The 25,242-nt window shown below is 41.4% G+C and overlaps 1 protein-coding gene across 7 annotated transcripts in view; it reads left to right on the top strand.

Annotated features, from left to right (window-relative positions):
* SMARCA2 (SWI/SNF related BAF chromatin remodeling complex subunit ATPase 2) overlaps nucleotides 1-25,242 on the top strand; it is a 182,950-nt gene that overhangs the window by 80,952 nt on the left and 76,756 nt on the right. For 6 of the 7 annotated variants that reach the window (XM_073345222.2, XM_073345221.2, XM_073345223.2 and 3 more), the window contains 7 exons: nucleotides 2,373-2,615; nucleotides 2,948-3,061; nucleotides 6,991-7,098; nucleotides 8,151-8,237; nucleotides 9,677-9,723; nucleotides 20,346-20,512; nucleotides 24,452-24,615. In XM_073345222.2, coding sequence (XP_073201323.1) covers nucleotides 2,373-2,615; nucleotides 2,948-3,061; nucleotides 6,991-7,098; nucleotides 8,151-8,237; nucleotides 9,677-9,723; nucleotides 20,346-20,512; nucleotides 24,452-24,615 — 930 coding nt within the window. The remainder of the gene's footprint in view (nucleotides 1-2,372; nucleotides 2,616-2,947; nucleotides 3,062-6,990; nucleotides 7,099-8,150; nucleotides 8,238-9,676; nucleotides 9,724-20,345; nucleotides 20,513-24,451; nucleotides 24,616-25,242) is intronic. The other variant, XM_073345225.2, reaches the window with a different exon arrangement.

The following is a 25,242-nucleotide window of genomic DNA, read 5'->3' on the forward strand; positions in this document are numbered from 1 at the left end:
GTTCATCTAGGCTATGTTTGTCTAGTTTTGCTTGTGAGAAGGTCATATGAGACAAATATCAAAGCCTTACTAAAAGCAAAATATATGACTTCTACCATTTGCCACCACTCACAAGGCTTGTTACCCGATCAAAGAAGGATGTTAGGTTGGTTTGACGTGATTTGTTCTTGACAAATCGGTGTTGAATGCTCCATATTTCCTTCTAGGTGCTTACAAATAGAATGTTTGATTATTTGCTCCATTATCTTTCTGGATACTGAAGTTAAAATGATTGGTCTATAATTCCCTGCATTGTCCTTATTCCTCTTTTTATAGATAAGTACTATATTTGCCCTTTTCCACTTCTTATGTCTCTCTCCCATTCTCCATGAATTCTCAAAGATAATCCCTAATGGCTCAGAGATCTCTTCAGCTAGTTCCTGAAGTATTCTAGGATGCATTTCGTGAGGCCCTGCTGACCTGAAGACTTCTAATTAGTCAAAGTAATTCTTAACTTGTTCTTTTCATGTTTTAGCCTCAGATTCTGTCCCATTTAAACTGATGTTCACTATGTTAGTTATTCAATCACTGCTATCTTTTGTGTGTGTGTGTGTGTGTGTGTGTGTCTGTGTGAAAACTGAAATAAAAGAGGCATCTAACACTTTGGCCATTGCTGCAGTTTTTTGATATTGTCCTCCATCCTCATTTGGTAATGGGACTATGCTGTCCCCAGTCTTCCTTTCGCTTCCCATGTATTTATAAAATGCTTTCTTGTTACCCTTTATATTCCTACCTAGTTTAATCTTGTTTTGTGCCTTTCTAATTTTGTCCCTACATGCTTGTGTTATTGTTTTGTATTCATCCTTTGTAATTTGACCTAATTTCCACTTTTTGTGTGTCGTCTTTTTTTGAGTTTTAGGTCATTGATAATCTCCTGGTTAAACCAGGGTGGCCTCTTACCATACTACTGTCTTTCCTACGCATTGGTATAGTTAGCTCTTGGACCCACAATAACGTCTCTTTAAAAAATTACCAACTGTCTTGAACTCTTTTTTTCCCCCGAAGGTGTGATCATATTTGTTTCTCTGTTCTGTAAAGCAGAGTCCCTGGATCTTCTCTACGCTTTTTAATAGTATTTATCCTGATCTTCAATCTGTGACCTCTGCTATTCCAGTTCTGTGTTTCTGGGCAGAGACTGACCCCTATTACAAAATTTCTGGTTGCGTGGTGGTTTTTATTTGTGGCCACATAATAACTTATGCCTTAAATTTTATATCCAGAAAATTTACATCACCTAAGGATCCAGTTTTCTTAATCTAAATGTGTCCTAAGTATTGTTGTTTAAAAACTCTCAAACAGATATGAATATTGATGCCTCAGTGGTAGTGGATGTATTTTTAAAATGTGCAGCTAAGGTATTAGTAGTACTCTCGATATACATAAGCAGACCAACAAGAGAGACCTGGTGATCTTATTGTCACTCTGTCATTCCTTTCCCTTCCTCTCACTCTTTTGTTAAGACTCTGACTTGTCATGTTCAATGTAGTTGACATGCTTTTTGGAGCGTAGATGCTGCCTGGACTCGTTTGGGGAGGCGCCTAGTACATCTCTGAATGCATGAAAAAATAATTAATACTAAATCCCAACAGTTGGTATTGTGCATGCAGTATTTTTCTCTCCTTTTTTTGCCCACCTTTGTTCCTTGTCTTCAGCTCTTCGGCTGTAGATGGCATTGGTCTCCATGTTTCAACATCTGCTCTGACTCTGCATTAAATCTTCCGTGGGGGAGCTGAAATTTCCTGGGGTGACATCCATTGCTGGCTTCCTTCATTAAGAAGTTGCAGTGCCTGAAATGGCCCTGGTTACATTGCCCTGTTTTGTTTCCTCACGCTTAAGTTAGATGGAAGGATTTGGCTGAACTAAAGGAATGTGTATTGTTGCTGTTTTATGTGCCTGTTTGAAAACGTATATTTGCTTCTTCTGAGTTTTTACTTGTGATGACTTCATTTAGAGTTCTTGGTTTTTCCTCTTCCCCTAATAACTCCTACCCTGACCCTACAGTATTAGGGTCTCGTAAGGACACCACCCGGTGAAAGATCCTAATGTGGGGAATGAGCTGTTAGCAGTTGCAGGCTCAGATAGAGTTGTACCTTAGCCTCCGTTTGTTCCTCCTCCATTACGTACAAGGTCACTTCTGCCTGGATAACACTATATTGGACTTCTATCCCTAACAAGAACTACCCTTAAAGCTAAAATAGCCAAGACCCAGCCTCTCTTTCCTGTTCAATGCGGGTGGGAAGCACTTAGCACTAATTCTGGCAGTGTCTCATCTCCATGTCAAAGGGTCGCTTTTCTGAGTTCACTAACTCGGCCAGAATTTTTTCCTGTTGTAGATTCGATGGAAGTATATGATAGTAGATGAAGGCCATCGAATGAAGAACCATCACTGCAAGCTGACTCAGGTCTTGAACACCCACTACGTGGCCCCTAGACGGATTCTGTTGACTGGGACACCACTGCAGAACAAGTTGCCTGAACTTTGGGCTCTCCTCAACTTCCTCCTCCCCACCATTTTCAAGAGCTGCAGTACCTTTGAACAGTGGTTTAATGCTCCTTTTGCCATGACTGGAGAAAGGGTACTGGAATGGTTTGCTTAAATCTAATCAGAAATAAACAATAGGATGAAAACAAAATGGAACCCATGATGTAGGAGTAGCATCTGAACTGTCCCTTGTACTCACAGAATTATAATCCTAATGTAACAGTTACCTTCATTACAACTTTACAATTCTTCACTTAAATTTCTCTTTCTGGACTCGGAGTCCTGTTTAATAATAAAATACAAGAGTACAGCATGGGGTAAATATTGCACATGTATTTGTAATGAGGTATAATCTCCCACATAGTCATAATATGACACAGTTCGCTGACTTATGTTGTAGTAACTCTTATAATTACATTTGTGAAGGTGGACTTAAACGAGGAAGAGACTATTCTGATCATCAGACGTCTCCACAAAGTGTTACGACCCTTCTTGCTGAGGAGACTGAAGAAAGAGGTTGAATCTCAACTGCCAGAAAAGGTTTGTGGGGGGAGGATTTCATGAAAAACTTGTTCCCCAGTGTCTGAAATTTTTGTACAATTGTTTTTCTTTTTTAAAAGCACCATACAATATAGCTGTTCAGGTGATCCTACAGAAGGAAACTTCCTAGAGCCACCAGTTAATTTTTAAGAAAAATCTTTAAATTAACTAAGATTTCCCTTTAAAAGAAGAAAAAGCTACAGGTGAGGACTTTGGAAGTTGGCAGAGGATTCCTGTGTGTTCAGTCATTCATCCAAATCCTGTGTTTGACAGTTTTGCTAAAACTGTCAGTACAAAAGTCCACAATATAGTTTTAGTACAGCTTAAAGCTAACTGTGTCTGCTAAAACTGGTTTACATAAAATGTTTGTTTCCGCAGTATTTATATTCAGGGCATTAATAAAAACCAGCCTGACTTATTACTGAGGGTCAGATTCTGCCGCTTTTACTCTCTTAAATAGTGCTTTTACTCTCTCTGGTAGTTGCATTGAAATAATTGAAACTCATAAAGTCCCATGTTAGTAAGGGTAACAGACTCTGATTCTGCATTAGGGAGTCAGAAACTTTCCAATACTGTCTTGTGGAGTTTTTTTAATCTTACACACAACTTTTAACCAGGTTATCATGCATCTCAGAATTTTTCAGAGCCAGATAACTAAAAAAATCCAACTTGGCTCCTTCTGCAGTTGGAAGGGTTTATTTCACATTTTACAAGAGACATATATAAACCCTATAAGTTACTTCATCTTTGTATAAATATGCAAGTGCCAAAGTTTACACCCTGTTAGAATCCCAAACTGAATTTGGAGGATACAGGAATCCAACCATTTGTGCCTTTCTGACACACCAAGTCCTTGCCAAATGCTGATCCTATTTCTGTCTTTTCAGTTATATACAGCTAAAATTTAAGCCTAAAAATAATGTATTGCAAAAGAAATCAATTACTCTTGACTTTCTCCCTTCCCCTAAACCTGTTCTATCAGTGTGAGTGGGCAGATGATTGAAATATACAACCCAAATTCTGCTCTCTGAAACACATTCAGAAGTCAAATCAATGGAGGAGAGAGATGGAGAAAAAGGAACAGCATTGCACTGATATTAAGTGAACCTTGAAAACTATTTTTTGCCATTCCTGCATTACACAAGATCAATGTGGCAGATAGCAGAGGATATGTCACAACCAAACTTCACAACAGTTAGCAATATGTGGACTACTATCTCCATTACCTTACTGAGAAGACAGAACTAACCTGGACTTAATTAGAGAGAAGCAGTTTATAGGCTGGCTTTGCTTCCTCACGTTTCTTTTAAAATACGTGAAGCTCAATTTGATTAGAACATGAATCTTAGGCTCTTACAATTAAAATACCAAGGGCATTTCAAGGTAGAGTGTAAAACCTCCGTTTACTTCCTTAGTAATGATCACACACACAGAGAAAATTAGGTAGCAATATGCGGTAGGTGGATCAAACTCCTGGAAAGCAGACAAGTCACAGGCAGTTCCTATATAAACCTTCCTACGCTATGTGCAACCTGTAAATATAGGATGTGATTCAGAAGAAATGCTGCCCTAGCAATCTGTTATACTGTGCTTGGGATGAGAGAGCTCCAGGACCTGGAAGCCAACCTTCAGGAGGACACAATATGTGCCAGGTAGCCTGGGAGCATAAGGGAGTCCTGAATTACACCCATTTTGCTCGCCGGTTCTGGCGTGACTGTCTGGCACAAGCTTCTCCAGGCCATGGTCAAGATACTAAGAGGGGTACTCCTGCCTATATTGCTTTCCAGCCTCCCAAGATGTAACTCTGTAAATATAGAGGCAAATGGATGAATTCAATCAAAACAGAACATAAAGATTTTGGAAAGGTCTTCCTGTTAATTTTCTTTGTTATTCCGCCAGCGTCTCATGTTTTAAATGTGACACAGTGGGTCCTTGCTTACTGTGGACCCAGTTCTGTTCTCACTGAAGTACATGGAAAAACTGGCAAGATTGAACTTTGATTCCCAAATAATCAGCAACAAGGAGACTTCGTATTTAGTTATGTTAGATCAATTTCTTGGCACATTTATTTCCGTACGTACTGTGTTAATTACAAGAAATAGTCAGAGCCTTTATGGATCTCTGGCTACGAAGTGAGGCTTGCCAGTGCTGTGCAAGTGTGGGGAAGATGTTTCAGTCAACCTCTTCCTCTCTGGCCTGCGACAGTCTAACGATCTCTGTCTTATCAGAACACAATGCAAACAGCACAAATGCTGAAAGATAAATAGGTGAGAACCACAGCATTCAAGTCCAAATGAAAGTTGTGCGGTAGGAGGAGTCTGGGGTTTTAGTTTGTCCCACTGTAGACAGAGGGGGCAGCTGTAAAATTCAGCTCTGGCTTCAAATATGGAGTTTGGGGGATATTTGACTCCCCAGTGAAACCCAAAACAATTAAAGGTAAGTAGTAATAGGGATATTTTGTTACATGATTTTTATTGTGATATTGTACTAACATTGATCGGGATCAGCATTTTGAAAATATAAACCAGCTCACTAGTACAATTTATTTAATGAAAGGGGCATATAATACACATCTTTAATTAAGTGTTGTGAACGTTATTGCTATTATGCCTTCCTCCCTCCCAACATACAGTGTTCATACCAGCCCCCTTTGCAACATTTTTGATTAATTTTAGCTTGGAACATACTCAGATTTGAGACTTGACTGAATTGCTACCAGTACAATCCCATTATTTACATTTTTGTTGCAGTTCAGATTTCTCCCCGTTGACTGTCAGCGAGAGCCACTGTATTCGGTAGCTTTATTAAAAAAGAGGGATTGATAAAATGCTTAACTGTGTTTGTTTAGGGGAGTTGTGGTTGTATCCCCCTATTTTTAAAAAAAAAAAAAAAGTTTTCAAGTCCAGTGTGGTGCATTGGAATTGTTGACACAAGATGGCTATTGACAGTTCCATCTTGTCTGACAGGTTCTTGGTAAGGAAGCTACTAAATGAATATTCAGTTCCCTCTCATCTGTGACCTCATCCTCCTGATCCTCTGAGCTGAAAATAATCCAATCATATTTTAATCAGTTTATTAAACGTTAGGTGGCTTGCTGATTTACTTTTAATCACATCCTGCAAGATTTCTAGCCATTAATATGGCTTTGAGTGCATATTATGATTTTTAGTCTAATTATTAAAAACACAGAGAGCATATACCAAGCCAGATTTTATGCATGAGTTATTTTGTAGAAAAGTGTGTGTGTTTAAAATTATGTAGGAAAAAAAACCTATCTGTATTACTGGCTTTGATACTGATACATGATCAGAACAAACTAAAGACGAGTTAGTTCAGCCAGTGTTACCTGAGTTGAATTTTTGGGTTTACACCACACTTTACTATAATTGCGAACAGTTCTCTCATTCTTTCCTGTCTGTTTAGAAAAGAAAATACATATTTCCATCCAAACGTTCTTAAATGGCATTATACTTAGGGCTGAATGTGAATCTCATTTGTTTTGTGACAGGTATACAACCACAACTGATCTTTTAAAAATATTTTGCAAGTGTAATAAAGAAAATTCACAAGTTATTGGCCGTTCATTTTGAGAGCCCTTATACAATTATAAAAAGAGAAAATATAAAAATCTCTCTTTTTGGCTTCTTTGCTGAACATCATTGAATTCTCATGCTCAGAGAGACCAAACAATTTACAGCAGACAGGGAACCCAAAGAAACTTTGGAGACGACCATTAAAATGAGTGGATCTGGATTCCAAGAGTGTGGGTGACCACTTTGCAATTCTCTCTTTCTCCCTGGGAGATGTAAGATGTTGCTGGGATACAGGTGTTCCTATGAGGGGAAAGACCTGCAGTTAAATCATCCTAACATTATTATAGCCTGGCAAAACTCTGTGCTCCATTTACTTACTGTTATTTTTCACACTAGGTTGAATATGTGATCAAATGCGACATGTCAGCTCTTCAGAAGATTCTCTACCGCCATATGCAAGCGAAGGGAATCCTCCTCACAGATGGCTCCGAGAAAGACAAGAAGGTACAATGGGAACTATAATACTTAACAACAATACATTATGGCGGTGTGTTTACTGAATGTATGACTGCCAACACCAGCCTGCTTATTAAAAAAATAAGTAAACTTTTTGGGATATCCTACTGCAGATGTGTCAGTTGGGAAAAGAATTTGCCCACAACTGAAATGTTTGTGCAAAACAAAAAAAGTCTTTGTTCTCCGGTCACAATGCAAAACCTAACCTTGTTTTTGATATATAATTGTAAAGATGCATTTCTGGGTGCAGTGTTACAAAACCTCTCTCAATGGCTGAAACCGAATAGGGAATCCTGAGTAAAATAACTGGGATTGTGGCACCATGGGCTGCATCAGGTTATTTATCAAAAGTGCTGAAAAGCACACCAAAAGTCCTATTCTCACTCCTCTGGAGTCTCTAAATCCTCCTGCTTCCCACCTGGTTCCCAGGCTTCTTGTCCAGTCAGTGCTATCTCCCCACTCCAATTTCCAGTACTAGTTTCCCTTCCCCACCCAAGACTCATCATCCCTTATTAGCTACTTCTAGAACATTTTAGCTTCTTAGAACCATGTGTTGTTCTTGTGGTTGACAGAGAAACAGATAGATTCAGGTAACTGCCAAAGGAAGGCACTGCAGAAATGAGAAACAGCTGAACAGAATCATGCCCTACTTGTAGGGTTTAGACATCACATAGTCTGTGGCCTCATAAATCTAGATGGCAGACAAACATTGCCTCCCAATATGACCACTGTAATTAGATACAAACCCCAGGCCCCAGTACACTTCCATGGCTTTCAGGTCTTCCATACCTTTTTCTTTTAGATCACACCCCCTCTGATAATGGAGGTTGCACATGGACTTGAGGGGACAACCAACTTCATTTTACTATATAGCTTCTTCAGGGAGTTTCCTGTGCAACTCTGACATTTCATTGCACAAGATGGCCTTCAACTTTGGTGTAGAAATATAGAATGCCCCTCTAAAAATTCAGATTTTAAACAGTCTTCAATTAACTAGCAATTCAGTTTTGCCATTTGACTTGTATTTTTTCCTCCTTTAGGGAAAAGGTGGGGCAAAAACTCTTATGAACACTATCATGCAATTGAGAAAGATATGCAATCACCCATATATGTTTCAGCATATTGAGGTAAGGCTGTCATGTTCAGTTTGCTTAGTCTTTTCTGTATAAATGGCTAATGTGATAGAAAACCAGGGTTAGAGGATTACATATGTATGAAAATCTAACCAAGGCCATATTCAAGTCTTAATTTTTATGTATTCTTTGCAATTTACTAAAGGAGGAGTGGTTCTGAAACTTTCTAAAATTTGGTACTTACTACTGAATAAATACACTCTTCTCTCTTAATTTTGAGGCATATGTGGTAGGGGAAGTCCCTGCCACTGTCACTTGTTCTGGAAGTGGCAAGTTTGGGGAATGTACTCATTTGGTTACTGCTATGGCTGGGCAGTATTTCTACAGTGTCCTTAGAGTCCTCTTAACTTTAGAGTTCTTGCAGATCTCATCGTTATTAGTTGAGAGAAATAAAAACGGTCGGGGACCTGTATGTATATGGTATATCTGCCTGGCAGGATTCAGTTTCCGAGCTCTGGCTAGTTCCTTAAAAATGTGATTGTGAAGGCCAATATATATATTACAGCCCAATTTTCACACGGTACAAAATTAAGTGCTCTTAGCCAGAGGGCCAAATGTCCATCTGTCCGCTCAATTTTTCCTCCTCTCTGGATTTCTTTTCACACATGATTGTGTAGGCATAACAGCATAGGTGGATGTGGATTCAACAGCATGCCTATCAGCAGTATAACTGGGAAGAGAGGAGTCACCAGATTTTCAGCTGCATCTTTAAATGACTTATGAGGGGCTTGTTCTTTTGGGGGCTATCATCTTCTTAGGGGGAATTTCTGTGTTCAACATGACTCCAAGACTTCATTCCATTAGTTATATGTCGTGTATATGTAAACTTGCCTAAAACATGAAATATAAATTTTGGTTTTAAATGCCCTTACTCTGGAACCTCACTAATTCTACTCTACTAATCCTTCATAAGGCACACCAAAAAAGGTGGTCTTTCCCCATTGTTTGGCAAAAATTTAATAGGCGTGCAGCAATAAGGTGTCTCATTACTGCACCTTTGTTGTTTTTACAAAACATAAATGTACTAGTACGTTATGAAGTATTATTCTAAATAACTAAAATGAAGCTACAGTTCACAAAGTAAATGAACAAAGTACATCTTGTCGATACATTATCATTTTGGGTTTTTTTGTTTGCTCACTTGCTAATTCACAAAATTCAATAATTTCCAAATGAGTCTCCCAGTAATTAGTGCAAATTAAATTCTACTGTAGTTGTAATCTGGTAAAGTGCACACTGAGGGAAATCATTCCTACAGGCCATGCATTTTAAGCAACAGTGGAAAATAACAGCGCACTTGTACCATAAGGCTGACTTCAAGGTGTGTGAGTGGTAATGAGACTTGAACCCTAGCATTCAACAGATAATTATAGTGCTGTTTTTGGATTACAGTATAATCTCAGTGTCTAATAATCCACTTATATTATTTGCAGGAGTCCTTTGCTGAACACTTGGGCTATTCAAGTGGTGTTATCAATGGGTAAATCCTTTTTTTTTTCTTCATTGTATATTTGTAATGAAGCCATTGGGCAGGATGCTGTGTTAGTTTCAATAGTCATGTTATCAAAACTAAGCAGTTTGCAAAACAAATTCAATCTTACAGTTAGAAGTAATGTATTTTATAGACCCTAATCAATTAAAAACTTTCTCTGTACTCTAAATGGTTCTTCACATCATCTGCAGTTATGCAGTCTCAGAGGCTGCTGCTTATTCCAAAGGGATGCTTCCTTCTTGGAAGCAGCAATTTAAAGCTGCTTTGGTACTCGTGTAGTAACTAGAGACTTCCCAGGCTCCAATTGGGCTTTTGTGACTATTGGGGCAGGCTCAATGTCTACTCCAACATCTAAATAAGGAGCAGGTTTTTCCTTGGCTGACTTTTTAAAGGAGCCTCGTGTTTTGCAGATAACTTCTAGTGGCTAGGTACTTGATGGAGTTTAGCCTGGCAAATGATTAAGAGGAGCGGCTCATGGCAATGAGTGTGTGTGTGATTTCCATCGACTTCAGACAAGTGATTGGGAGTAGGATCGCTTCCTCCACTAAAATCCCAAGGATTGAGTAGGGTGGAAAGGATTTCTGCTCCCTGCTGTATCTGTTTACAAACATTCTTCTTTGAGTTTGTGTCAGTCTGGATCTACTCTGGTTGTGCATATGCCTCGTGAATGTGAGATAGGAGTTTTTTGAATAGCATAGAATCATAGAATATCAGGGTTGGAAGGGACCACAGGAGGTCATCTCGTCCAACCCCCTGCTCAAAGCAGGACCAATCCCCAACTAATTCATCCCAGCCAGGGCTTTGTCAAGCCTGACCTTGAAAACCTCTAAGGAAGGAGATTCCACCACCTCCCTAGGTAACGCATTGCAGTGCTTCGCCACCCTCCTAGTGAAAAAGTTTTTCCTAACATCCAACCTAAACCTCCCCCATTGCAACTTGAGACCATTACTCCTTGTTCTGTCATCTGCTACCACTGAGAACAGTCTAGATCCGTCCTCTTTGGAACCTCCCTTCAGATAGTTGAAAGCAGCTATCAAATCCCCCCTCATTCTTCTCTTCTGCAGACTACACAATCCCAGTTCCTTCAGCCTCTCCTCATAAGTCATGTGTTCTAGACCCCTAATCATTTTTGTTGCCTTCCGCTGGACGCTTTCCAATTTTTCCACATCCTTCTTGTAGTGTGGGGCCCAAAACTGGACACAGTACTCCAGATGAGGCCTCACCAATGTCAAACAGAGGGGAATGATCACGGTCCTTGATCTGCTGGCAATGCACTTACTTATACAGCCCAAAATGCTGTTAGCCTTCTTGGGAACAAGGGCATGCTGTTAACTCGTATCGAGCTTCTCGTCCACTGTAACCCCTAAGTCCTTCTCTGCAGAACTGCTGCCTACCCATTCGGTCCCTAGTCTGTAGCAATGCATGGGATTCTTCCTCTAATTTGTCTAGGTCCCTCTGTATCCTATCCATACCCCCCAGTGTATCTACCACTCCTCCCAGTTTAGTGTCATCTGCAAACTTGCTGAGGGTGCAGTCCACGCCATCTTCCAGATCATGAATGATAAACCAGCCCCAGGACCGACCCTTGGGGCACTCCGCTTGATACCGGCTGCCAACTAGACATGGAGCCATTGATCATTACCCTTTGAGTCCAACATTCTAGCCAGCTTTTTATCCACCTTATAGTCCATTCATCCAGCCGATACTTCTTTAACTTGCTGGCAAGAATACTGTGGGAGACCGTATCAAAAGCTTTGCGTAAATCAAGGAATAACACATCCACTGCTTTCCCCTCCTCCACAGAGACAGTTATCTCGTCATAGAAGGCAATTAGGTTAGTCAGGCATGACTTGCCCTTGGTGAATCCATGCTGACTGTTCCTGATCACTTTCCTCTCCTCTAAGAGCTTCAGAACTGATTCCTTGAGGACCTGCTCCATGATTTTTCCAGGGACTGATGTGAGGCTGACTGGCCTGTAGTTTCCCCGGTTGCTCCTCCTTCCCTTTGTTAAAGATGGGTACTACATTAGCCTTTTTCCAGTCTTCCGGGACCTCCTCCGATCTCCATGAGTTTTTAAAGTCCATGTACACTGTCCCTCCTTGTGCTTCTGTATGAGAGCATGAACAGTGGGGCAGCCATAACCCTCCCTCAGTTTTCTTACCATCCATGGCAGAAAGACAGGACCTGGCAAAAGTGCAACCCACTAGTTCTTAGCTCAGGCTAAACTTCTTTGGTATCTTCCAAAGTCTTCAGAACCACTTCTAATGTACTATGTGCCACTGCCATGAACTGATCCAACCTATCTAGACCAAACTCTACTGGTCATGCCCCACTGTGCAGAGCTCCTTATTATGACCAATTTAAAACCTGCCAGCTTCAAAACTTGTCCATGCTGCAGTATCCTAATACCCCTGAGGAATGGACACGGTAGATATCTCTTCTGCCTGAGGGAATTGCATATTCTGAGCAGGTGCCTACACAGAAATCACGAGATGCGAGGTTGAAACCTCATCTTCTGGAACAATCCATGCATGTCTCATCAGACCCTGAGGAAATGAGTTCCAGAACCCTACTAGTGGAGAAGCCAGCATCATCGAATGTGCCATCGAGCTGCTAGGCAGTGTCTAATACTAGCACAGAGAAGACGACATCGAGGAATGTTCCAACATCAAAGTTGATCAACATTAATGTTGAAGCCAGAACGAACACCTCTGGTGTTGAAGTCAGTCACAGAGAGGACTGCTTAAAGCAGAAGGTTGAGAAGGAGCTCAGTATCCTTTCATAAGAGCAAATATCAAAGCCTCTGGGGAGGAGTCTACCAATCCTTGCCCGGTATTGAGGGCTCGGGGAAGGAGCAGCTTGTGATGCAGCAAACTCCAATAGTACCAATGATGCAGTCCTTAGCCTTGACCCCAGCCTCATGGAGGGGATAGGACTGCAGCTGAATGTGACCCACCAGTGGTACTGAGTCACCTGCATCCATACAGACTCTCCCACCAAGAGCACCTTACCTGTTGGAACGACCCCAGGAAGGGGTTTACTCCGCACATCACCGGGACACATTCATCCCATCATCAAGAAGAGAGCCCTCTCCCTTGAGGTCCACAACCCTGCAGGCTTCTCCTGCAGATCTCTACCTTGATCAGTCCATTGAGGTTGGCACTGACTGGCCGACACCCAGCAAATCAACCATACTCCTATGGTATGCCAGCATGGCCCTACTGTGGGGGCAGAGGGAAGGGGTAGCTTGCCATTGTAGGCATGGAGGAAAAGGAATATCTCTCTCCCTAGTGATATCCCTACCACAGGCTCCTCTCTACCAGGAAGAGCCAGATGCAGGCGCAGAGCAACATCAATGCCCCATCTCACACTGAAGTATATCTGCTCTTCATCAACAGATGGGGTGGCATCCTTGGTACCGGTGCAAGACAACTTTAAAGCATTTCATTAGCTCCTTGTGAAGTTTACTGAAACTCTGGAGATTGAGGCATGGATCATCCCGGAGAAATTTCATAAGCTGTTAGACGTCTTGTCAGCCTCTGGTCCAGCTAGGACGATCCTCCCTATTAAAGAACTGCTCGATTCAGACAGATCCTTCTGGCAGATATCAGCTGAAGTAACACCATGGTGAAATGAGTTGAGAAGAGATACCAGGTACACACTTTGAGGTTGAGTTCTACACTCATCCCAACTGGGGCTCCTTAGTTGTATTGATCATGCAAGAGAAGTCAAGGTCAAGCAAAAACACACATAAGGCAAGGAACCCTAACAATTTGATCTGTTTGAGAGGATGTTGTACTCCTCAGCTTTGCTATGGATGTATGCTAACTGCCACACCGTGTTACCTTGTCCCATGTTAGAAGTCATATTTGGCTAACATGCCTCCTCACAAAGCTCCCTCATGACAGCAGAAAGATGCTTGGACATAATTAAGGAAGGCCAGTTAGTGTCAAGATGTCTTTGCAGGTGATGATGAAAATATTGGATACCAGCCATTTCTGGTGATCATGTGCTGAGCATTGTGACTCCAAGCATTGGGCATCATGAGAGATATGTGGGCCATGATTGAGGACTTGCCTTTGGAGGGCTGACAGCTGTGAAGTGAGAGGACAGACAGTGCTCTGTATGGGCTGAAGGACTCCAAAGCTATCCTGCACTCTGGGGGTTTACACCTTGGCTCCCTGTTGCCCTTCACCTCAAATGAGACAATGCACACTGTCTTACCATCCCAAACAGACAGAATATGATGCCAAAAAGCATCTGAGATCCAAACAAGAGGTGCCAGCCTCTCTTTTCCTTGGCAACACACTTCACTACTTTGATGCATCAGCAAATTTGACAAAATGGTAGAGTGCCACATTAGTCCCAGTCGAGAGAGCATGACCTTCAGAAGCCACCTCACTCCATTCAACTGAGTGTGGTCTGCCCTGACATCACACAGATGGGTGTTAAAGATCATACACTGTCTCAGTTTCAGGACGGGAACACTTGCCTCCTTCATTCCATCTTTTGAAGCTCAAGACTGGTTTTTGGCTCTTGATTTGCAGCATGAATACTTCCACATAGCTATCCACCCTGGCCACAGGAAGTACATAAAATCATGGTTGGGTCCACTGGGAATCAGTACATGGTTCTACCCTTTGGAGTCTACACTACACTGAGAACGTTCACGAAATACCTGGCGGTAGTGGCAGTGCCTTTAAGAAGACAGGGAATCCACACCTACCCGTACCTGGATGGCTGGCTGATCAGGGCAGGTTCAGGAAACTGACAGGCTTACAGTATATATTGTCCCTGTTCTCTTAACTAGGACTCCTTGTAAACTATGATAAATTGTCTCTCACAGCATCACAGGCACTAGAGTTCATTGAGGCTTTAATAAAGTCCAGATTGGCAAGAGTCTACCTGCCAGAGGACAACCAGTGATGAACGACCTACGTACAAGTCCACTGACAGCAATAAGCTTGTGTCTGGGACTTTTAGGTCACATGTCAGCATGCACGTATGCAACACCACTTGACAGAGTTCATATAAGGACTTCACAGCTGTGACTGAGGTCTGTAGACACGCCGTTCAGACATCATGTGAACAGGAGGATCACAGTGTAGCCTCAAGTTCTGTGGGACGTTGCTTGATGGTTAGACCTGGTGAACCTGAGAAAAGGGGCATAGTTCTCAATCCCCTCCCCAACAATGACTCTTATCAGGGACTCATCAAGGACGGGCTGGGGTGTCCACCAGAACAATCTGCAGATGCAAGACACATGGTCTTGGGATGATCTGAAAACTCTTCTCCATGATGTTTCCATGTAGAGCCGTCAGACTGGCCTGCATAGCATTCCTGCGCATCTGTGAAACTCTGTGATGCAAATCTTGGCAGCACACCTGGGATGCAATATACAAACAAGGAAGGGGTGCTCGATTGTCCCCCTCTTTGCCAGGAAGTCATTAAACTTTGGGCATGGTGTCAACACAGAGTGATCCCAACAGTTCTACATCTTTCAGGGGTCAGCAATGACCTAGCAGACTTCCTGAGCGGGCATATGGCGTCCAACCACAAATGGTTGATACTGAAAACCATTCTAGACCCAGTATTACATCTGGGGCAGACTCGTGTCATAGACTTGTTCACCACAAAGCTCAATACCAAGTATCTGAACTAGGGCTGTTAAACAATAGAATATCAATTTAAATTTATTAAATTTTTTGGATGTTTTTCTACATTTTCAGATATACTGATTTCAGTTACAACACAGAATACAAAGTGTACTGTGCTCACTTTATATTATTTTTATTACACATATTTGCACTGTAAAAATGATAAAAGAAATAGTAATTTTCAATTCATCTCATACAAGTACCGTAGTGCAATCTCTTTATCATGAAAGCGCAACTTACAAATGTAGATTTTGTTGTTGTTGTTGTTACATAACTGAACTCAAAAACAGACTGATATAAAACTTTAGAACCTACAACTCCACTCAGTCCTACAGCTGTACAACTGTACAGCCAGTTGCTAAGAGAAACAAGTTTGTTTACATTTATAGGAGATAATGCTGCCCACTTCTTATTTACAATGTTACCTGAAAGTAAGAACAGATGTTCACATGGCATGGGTAGCCAGCATTGCAAGGTATTTATGTGCCAGATATGCTAAACATTTGTATGCCCCTTCATGCTTTGCCACCATTCTAGAGGACATGCTTCCATGCTGATGATGCTTGTTAAAAAAATAATGCATTAATTAATTAAATTTGTGACTGAACTCCTTGGGGGAGAATTGTATGTCTCCTGCTCTGTGTTTTACCCACATTCTGCCATATATTTCATGTTATAACGGTCTCGGATGATGACCCAGCATGTTGTTCATTTTAAGAACACTTTCACTGCAGATTTGACAAAACGCAAAGGAGGTACCAATGTGAGATTTCTAAAGATAACTACAGCACTCCACCCAAGATTTAAGAATCTGAAGTGCCTTCCAAAATCTGATCGGGATGGGGTGGTGGAGCATGCTTTCAGAAGTCTTAAAAGAGCAACAGTCAGATACGGAAACTACAGAATCTGAACCACCAAAAAAGAAAATCAACCTTCTCTGGTGACATCTGACTCAGATGATGAAAATGAACATGTGTTGCTCTGCACTGCTTTCAATCGTTATCGAGCAGAACCCATCATTAGCATGGATGCATGTCCTCTGGAATGGTGGTTGAAGCATGAAGGGACATATGAATCTAGCGCACCTGACACATAAATATCTTGGCGACGCTGGCTACAACAGTGCCATGCGAATGCCTGTTCTCACTTTCAGGTGACGTAAACACGAAGCGGGCAGCATTATCTCCTGCAAATGTAAACAAACTTGTTTGTCTGAGCGAGTGGCTGAACAAGAAGTAGACTGAGTGGACTTGTAGGCTCTAAAGTTTTACATTGTTTTATTTTTGAATGCAGTTATTTTTGTACATAACTCTACATTTGTAAGTTCAACTTTCATGATAAAGAGATTGCGCTACAGTACTTGTATTAAGTGAATTGGAAATTACTATTTTATTTTTACAGTGCAAATATTTGTAATAAAAATAAATATAAAGTGAGCACTGTACACTTTGTATTCTGTGTTGTAATTGAAATCAATATACTTTAAAATATGGAAAACATCCAAAAATATTTATATAAATGGTATTCTATTATTGTTTTACAGCGCGATTAATCGCGATAAATTTTTTTAATCATGATAAATTTTTTTAATCGCTTGACAGCCCTAGTCTGAACATCTGCCCCAGGAGAGCAGTGAACCCAGGTACACAGCCTAACCCTTCTTTCCATGGTGGTCTAGAGGACTATATATGCTTTCCTGCCAACGCCCCTGGTCCCTAAGGTAATAGCTAAGATTAGACAGTCCAAGACTTTGATCATCATGATAGCTCCATGGTGTCCAAGACAGTTTTGGCTTTCAGACCTGCTACAAATGTCCCATCTACCGCCTGGCTTTCCCAGATGTAGTATTTCAGAACCAGAGTAAGATACTTCACCCAGACCCACAATTGTTGTACCTTATGGTTTGGATGTTGGCTGGCAGACACCTAATGACAGACTATGATATCAAAATTCTTTATGGGCCTCCTTCACACTTGTCCTCTGGTCAGAGATCCAACTCCCCCATGGGTCCTCAATGCTGTCCTTTTAAAGCTCCTAGAGTCTCCCTTTGAACCACTGTCGAAGTGCTCAGCACCTTACCTTACCATCAAAACGGTCTCTCTTGTCACCATCACCTCTGCACAGTCAGCCTTTATAGCCTTACACATCCTAGGACACTAGATGGGGTGGGCTCTGTGGTACTACAGAGAATTCTTTCCCAGGTGTGTGGCTAATGGGTCTCGCCCACATGCTCGGGCTCTAACTGATCACCATATATGGGGTTGGGAAGGAATTTTCCCCCAGGTCAGATTGGCAGAGACCCTGGGTTTTTTTGGTGCCTTCCTCTGCAGTGTGGGGCATGAGTCACTTGCTGGTTTGAACTAGAGTAAATGGTGGATTCTCTGTAAGTTAAAGTCTTTAAATCAATATTTGAGGACTTCAGTATCTCTGCCGGAGGTTATGGGTCTATAACAAGAGTGGGTGGGAGAGATTCTGTGGCCTGTGATGTTCAGGAGGTCAGGCTCGATGATCATGATAGTCCCTTCTGGCCTTAGTCTATGAATAGCCCTTTATTGGGGATATGGTGGTGCTGAAATCACATCCCAAGTTCATCCCTAAGGTGGTCTTGGAAGTGCCACCTAAATCAGTTGATTACTTTGCCAAAACAGCACTGAACAATGTATAGTTTCGACAATTCCAGATCATTTCTGTGTTACCTCAATGGGCCAAGTCTTTCAGGCTGTCTCCCCACTTCTTTGTGGCCATATCTGGTGCATCAAAAGGCTAAGTTTCAGAGTAACAGCCGTGTTAGTCTGTATTTGAAAAAAGAAAAGGAGTACTTATGGCACCTTAGAGACTAACCAATTTATTTGAGCATAAGCTTTCGTGAGCTACAGCTCACTTCATCGGATGCATACTGTGGAAAGTGTAGAAGATCTTTTTATATACACACAAAGCATGAAAAAATACCTCCTCCCACCCCACTTTTTTCATGCTTTGTGTGTATATAAAAAGATCTTCTACACTTTCCACAGTATGCATCCGATGAAGTGAGCTGTAGCTCATGAAAGCTTATGCTCAAATAAATTGGTTAGTCTCTAAGGTGCCACAAGTACTCCTTTTCAAAAGGCTAAGTGATCTTGTTGCAGAGATTTTCTGCAACAAGTAGACCACACATATTTCCACCTGCTGTCAACTGGCTTGTGAACCTTTCCCTCCACACATCAAGGTGTACTCCATCAGGGCAAGAAGCAGCATCTTCAGTCTGTTTCTTGAGATCTGCAAGGCAGCTACATGGAGCAACCCACTAACTTTTGTTAAACACTTGACATGCAGCCAGGTTTCAAGACTGCACTTGCCGTGGCAGCCAGGCTGCATGCCAAATTTGGGAGAGTGGTATTTCAGTCATCGTTCAGCTAATACACTTGATGCCCACTTTCCTGAGGAGATACTTCTTGCCAGTGGGCTACAGTTGGATCTACACTGAAACATACTTGAAGAATGAATGTTTACTTACACTACTTACACTGGTTCTTCGAGATGTAATCAGTGTGGATCCCATGACCCACCCTCCATCCCTGCTTTTCAGAGTTTCCAACAACAGGGGCTTTGGATTGCCAAAGAATTGAGGGAGGATGGCATCTTTTTGCCCTTGTATAGAATCATGAGTCAGCACAGGGTGCAAGCGTGGCTCTCACAGACACTCCGATTCAAAAAAACTCCAGTTTTGTATGCAAGAGGTGCATGGGCTCCTACAGTAGGATCCACACAGAATACAATGTCACAGTGGGCTAGGATAAGTAACTGTTCTTTATCGTAACACAAAGAGTGTACTAACGTTTATGCCTGGCATATCCCCAGCAGAGGAGCAGACCCAGAACATGGTTTACTACTGCCTAAGGGTTGGGGAGCTCATTTACATTCTCCACTTGACTCCCTCCCTGTCCCAAAAAGTATGTGTGATTCCTGCTTATGCATTGAGTGACATTTGGCTTTTCCTGTCTTGCACACTGGTTTCATCTGCCTCCTAAATAGATAGGAGCTGTGCAACAGGCCAATATGCAGGCCTCAAAAGACCTGGTAACTTGTGGTCTGCATTGTAGTCTTAAAAAAGATGCAGTTCCTAATTGGAAATTTTATTTTAAAGCTATATGGCACATTTAGAGGGGAGTTGTGTATCATTTTCGTCTATCATGTGGCTGTTAACCTAAGTTAGGTTCCCTAGTTAGACTCTCACCCTCTTACTGACAAGTAGCTTAAACCCCTCTTACACAAACTCTGGATTCAGCCTGCTGAATCTGACTTGCAACTCACTTGCTGAGGGGCTTGACAAAAGGAGTCTAGTTATAAAAGGATGTTCAGGTTAAAGGAATCTGCCCCCTTTTTTAACTTACATCTTCCTCAGCCCTTTTGCAGCTCCTCTGAGTGTAAATTACACCAGTTTGGACTTATGCTTGATTACACATTGGTATGTTGCTATTAGGATGACTAAGGGAGACAGACTAATAGTACCTTACACATTGCCTGTGAATTTGACCTATGACTCCAGGCTTGTCAGTGACTGAAAGCAGATCCAGCAAGCACTTATTTACCTATAAAACTATATTACCTACTCAAGAAATGTCTCTTGCTTGAAGAAAAATTAGTTAAAGTACTGGATTTATATAAAGGAAGATACTGGATGTGACTGAAATTTTAATGAGCTTTGAATTTTTAAAAAAGGGAAACTTCTTTTTTTCTAAAAATTCACATAATTCCCCCCACTCCATTTTTTTAAAACAAATTCTAGAAAACATATATTGGAATCTCGGCATTCATTCAATAACAATTTTAGAGAGAGAAAAGTACTGTTAATTCTGCTTTGGCAGGATAAAGGAATCTCTCCAACTCAACACCTGCCAACATTATTAGAAACACAGTTTTAGAAGTCGGCTTGTTAACGTTTTTATTGTGTTTTATTTTTCTTTTAAACAGAGCCGAGCTTTATCGGGCCTCAGGGAAGTTTGAACTACTTGATCGTATTCTACCAAAGTTGCGAGCCACTAATCACCGTGTGCTTCTCTTCTGTCAAATGACATCCCTCATGACCATTATGGAGGACTATTTTGCTTTTCGAAATTTCCTTTATCTGCGCCTTGATGGTAAGCTGAGAGAGGAAACAAAGCACTGACAATAATCTGGGAGGTGGTGTGAGTCAATGGATAGGGCACTGGACTGGGATTCAGGAGACTTGGGTTCTCTACCTGGCTCTGCTACCATCTTGCTGTGTGACTTTGGGCAAATCATTTCACCACTCTGTGCTGCTTTTTCTCCTCCCATTCTTTAGTTTTATCTGTTTGGACCGTAAGCTACAGTTTGTACAGCACCCAGCACAAAAGGGCTTCAGTCTTGGCTGGCATCTCTGCTCACTAGCCTAATAATAAAAAATTAAAATACTTAGTCTGTACGCACTGAAAATACCACACTTGGAACATATTTGAGGCCATTACCAGGATGTAGTTAATCTAGTGATCCATCAGGTCTGGTCCAATTAACTGTTTTTCAGATAAGATGTAAAATGAAGGTGTGCACCATTTGTCAGAAATGAAGTCCCTGTGGCATTTTTCTCATGAGTAGGGGTGTTAACTGCACTGTTCTGGCCAAATTCCAATTGAAGAAATTACTTTCTACATTTTTAAATGCCCATTCGTATTTATCCACTGGGATTGCTGTATTTTTGTGACAGGTAAAGTGATACCTAGATAACTTTACCTTACAGGAGAGTTGGGAAGGTTAATTAGTTAATGTCTGTGAGTGTTTTATGATCCTTGAATGAAAGCTGTTACAGAAATGTAATGTAGTAGTATTAAAAGAACATAAAACTAAAAATTGCCTGTTTTATCCACTCAGAGGATGAAATGCATAATAATCAACTTAAAATTAGAAAGATGCTTTTTTTGTCAACAGCATGACAGTATTCAGGATGTTTAGAGTGACCTTCAACCTTCTGCAGAAGTAACAACCTCTGTCTCTTACTAACAAGTTGAGTGTTGGCTCTTCCTTACTTCCAGTGTCAAATGTGACAATATTTAATGCAGTGTTGTAGCCATTTTGGGCCCAGGATTTAAAGAGTGGATGGGTGATATGTAATATCTTTTGTTCTTCTCACCATTTCAATGAATGATTACTTCACCCATTTTGTGTCTCTAATATTTAATGGGACAGTGTGTTCAGTCAAATAAAATATCCATAGAAAGATAGCAATTATAGGAAAATATAACGAACAATGCCAACAATGCTCAAGTTACTTTTGGGTACTCACATTATCAAATTTTAAGTTGATTCAAAGCTTTTCATCCCTCAAGTGGGGTAAGTATTATTAATACCAAGCACTTCTTTAGTACTTTCCATCTAATGATACATTAATGAACATAGCCTCAAGATACCCTGCTGGGTAAGAAAATGTTATCTGGTTGTACAGATAGGGAAATTGAGGCACAAAAGTTGACTTGCCGAATGCATCAGAGGAAATCTGGGGCAAAGCTGGGAACAATACTCCGTTCTGTGCTTTTAACTACACGACTATCCTTTCTCTATGCAATTGACTTCAGTTTTATCTTTGACATAATAAAACCCAACAAAATACTGTGGGCATCCAAGACAGCAGACTTAGCTGTGACATTTTACATCACTGTATACTACTTACTTTAGAATTAATCCTTCCTTATGCTAGAATGTTGCTGAAAATACATACATGTGTAAATACCTCTTATTCCTGTCATTTTGCAGTGTGGTAGACAGCATATTAGAGAGACATGGTGGGAGAGGTAACATCTTTTATTACACCAACTTCTGTTGGTGAATGAGACGAGCTTTAGAGCTACACAGAACTCTTCTTCAGGTCTGGGAAGGGTGCTTAAAGTGTCACAGCTAAATACGAGGCAGAACAGGTTGTTTAGCACACACATTCTAAGGGACCTTTCAGTGCCTCGGTGGCCGGTGCAGCCACCGCCAGCGGTCCCCACGTGGCCAGTGCAGCTGGTGCCATGGCTACCCCCTCCCGGACAGCAGCAGCCCCCCAGGATGCCTCCCCCAATCCCCCCCCCCAGCAGCGACCCCTCCACTTCTCCCTGTCCCCGCAGCAGCGACCCCCACCCCCCTTAAGATTTAGTCAGGGCTATTTATAGTAAAAGTCATAGACCGGTCACAGCCTGTGAATTTTTGTGTATTGCCCGTGACTGGTCCATGACTTTTACTAAAAATACCTGTGACTAAATCGTAGCCTTACCTATATCTGGCCATGGCGTTCTTACTGAAGGAATATCTCATAGAAAACCCTCTCAAAACACTCACCACACTAAGGGCCAGCTTCCTCCAGGACATAACCAACTTCCTCCAGAAACCTGGCAACGTGAACAACCTCCCTCATAACACCTTCCTTGCCATTATGGATGTCACCTCCCTATACACCAGCATCCCTCAAAATGACAGTGTCACGGGATACTCACTCACCGCAGGTGGTGCTTCCTTCTGGCTGTTCTGGGGAATGGCTGTCTTTATTCAAGGCTAATTCAATGGTGTCCAGTTTGCAAATTAATTCCAATTCTGCAGTTTCTTGTTGGAGCCTGTTTTTGAAGTTTTTTTTTTTTTGTTGGAGAATTGACTTTTAGGTCTGAAATTGAGTGACTGGAGAGGTTGAAGTGTTCTCTGACTGGTTTGGATGGGTCATTACACAAAGTAAAAACTATTTCCCCATGCTAATTTTTCCCCCTACTGTTACTCACACCTTCTTGTCAACTGTTTGAAATGGGCCATCCTGGTTATCGCTACAAAAGGTTTTTTTTCCTCCTGCTGATAATAGCTCACCTTAATTGATTGGTCCCGTTACAGTTGGTATGGCAACACCCATTTTTTCATGTTCTCTGTGTGTATATATCTTCCTACTGTATTTTCCACTGCATGCATCCGATGAAGTGGGCTCTAGCCCACGAAAGCTTATGCCCAAATAAATTTGTTAGTCTCTAAGGCGCCATAAGTACTCCTCGTTTTTTTTTAATGTTGTTATAAACTCCAGTTTTCCTTCATTTTCAGTTCCATGGCAAAAAAATTCTTGCAGGCTAAAATATGGTTCAAAAGTAAATCTCATCTTTCCCTCCTTCCCCCCGCTCTTCCTGTATCACCTTGTTCACATCCACGTTGTGTTTCTTTATGACAAATGTTTTTGGTCAACAGTTTGTGACTTTACGAGGGACAGATTTTCTCCTCTTCATGTGTGTGTATTGGATAACTAAATAAAAATCTCTCCTCCTCTCTCTTTGGTTTCAGGCACAGAGAGAGATGTACAGGCATAAAACCAAGAGTGAAGCTTATTGAACATACAAAGTGGTCACAAGATTTACTTTGGCTTGGTGAAATTCACCTTAGTATATGCATGCTAAGCACTTAAGTGGCACATGGGGTTTCATATAGGCCTTTGGTCATGGATTGATTTTCATCCCATTGTGCACTGTTGCTTTAGACCTTGAAATTTAAACATTAGTAAACCTCAGGTATTAGTTTGGTTTTGAGGCAAACAGTGAGATTGTTAGTATAAATATGTTTATGCATTCATATGATTATATAATATTCAGATTCTAATAATGTCCAGAGGGCCTCAATCAAAATCAGGGCTCCATTGTACTAGGCATTGTAGAAAACATAGAGGTGTCCCAAAGAGCTTACAACCTAAGCTGAGCAATGTATAAAAAGTGTGGTGGAGGGAGGACAGATAAGTATGTATGATTTTGTATATGTATATTTATGTTTATCATAGCCATGAAATGCTGGCTGATTGGTTGAAGCTTCCTTTTGAAATACATTGTATAGTTAGATTCACTGCTTATTTGTGGAAACCTTTGTCCAGTAGTCTAGCACTTACGCAGCTGGCCAAAGCGCACATGTGCAGTAATGAGTCTACACAATGTGAAGTGCAGGTGGGATGGCTGAGGGCAAGTGAAGTGGTTTGCCTCCCTCAAATGATGACTTCCTCATCAGCTTATGTCTTTTGCGGATTACTTCTGTACAAGATCTGTGTCATGGGATTTCTTTGCATATCTTTTCAGGTACAACAAAATCAGAGGATCGGGCTGCTCTGCTGAAGAAGTTCAATGAGCCTGGGTCACAGTACTTTATCTTCTTGTTGAGCACAAGGGCGGGAGGCCTGGGCCTGAATCTTCAGGCTGCTGACACTGTCATTATCTTTGACAGTGATTGGAATCCTCACCAGGTTATTTTTATTTACTTATCAATGATGCAATGTACAAAGAGAATTGGAAATGCTTTTGAGGCTTCCTGTTTTACATAAGAACATAAGAATGGCCATACTGTGTCAGACCGAAGGTCCATCCAGCCCAGTATCCTGTCTGCCGACAGTGGCCAATGCCAGGTGCCGCAGATGGAGTGAACCTAACGGGTAATGATCAAGTGATCTCTCTCCTGCCATCCAGCTCCACCTTCTGACAAACAGAGGATAGGGACACCATCCCTTACCCATCCTAGCTAATAGCCATTAATGGACTTAACCTCCATGAATTTATCTAGTTCTCTTTTAAATCCTGTTATAGTCCTAGCCTTCACAACCCCTCAGGCAAGGAGTTCCACAGGTTGACTGTGTGCTGTGTGAAGAAGAACTTCCTTTTATTTATTTAAACCTTCTGCCCATTAATTTAATTTGTGGCCCCTAGTTCTTATATTATGGGAACAAATAAATAACTTTTCCTTATTCACTTCCTCCACATCACTCATGATTTTATATACCTCTGTCACAGGGGTCCCCAACACAGTACCAGTGGGCACAGTGGCGCCTGCTGGGGCAGTTGTGTGCGCCCGCAGGACACCGCGCTGCCAAAAGGCC

The sequence above is a fragment of the Lepidochelys kempii genome, chromosome 5 (genome assembly GCF_965140285.1).
Source record: "Lepidochelys kempii isolate rLepKem1 chromosome 5, rLepKem1.hap1, whole genome shotgun sequence".
NCBI lineage: Eukaryota > Metazoa > Chordata > Testudines > Cheloniidae > Lepidochelys > Lepidochelys kempii.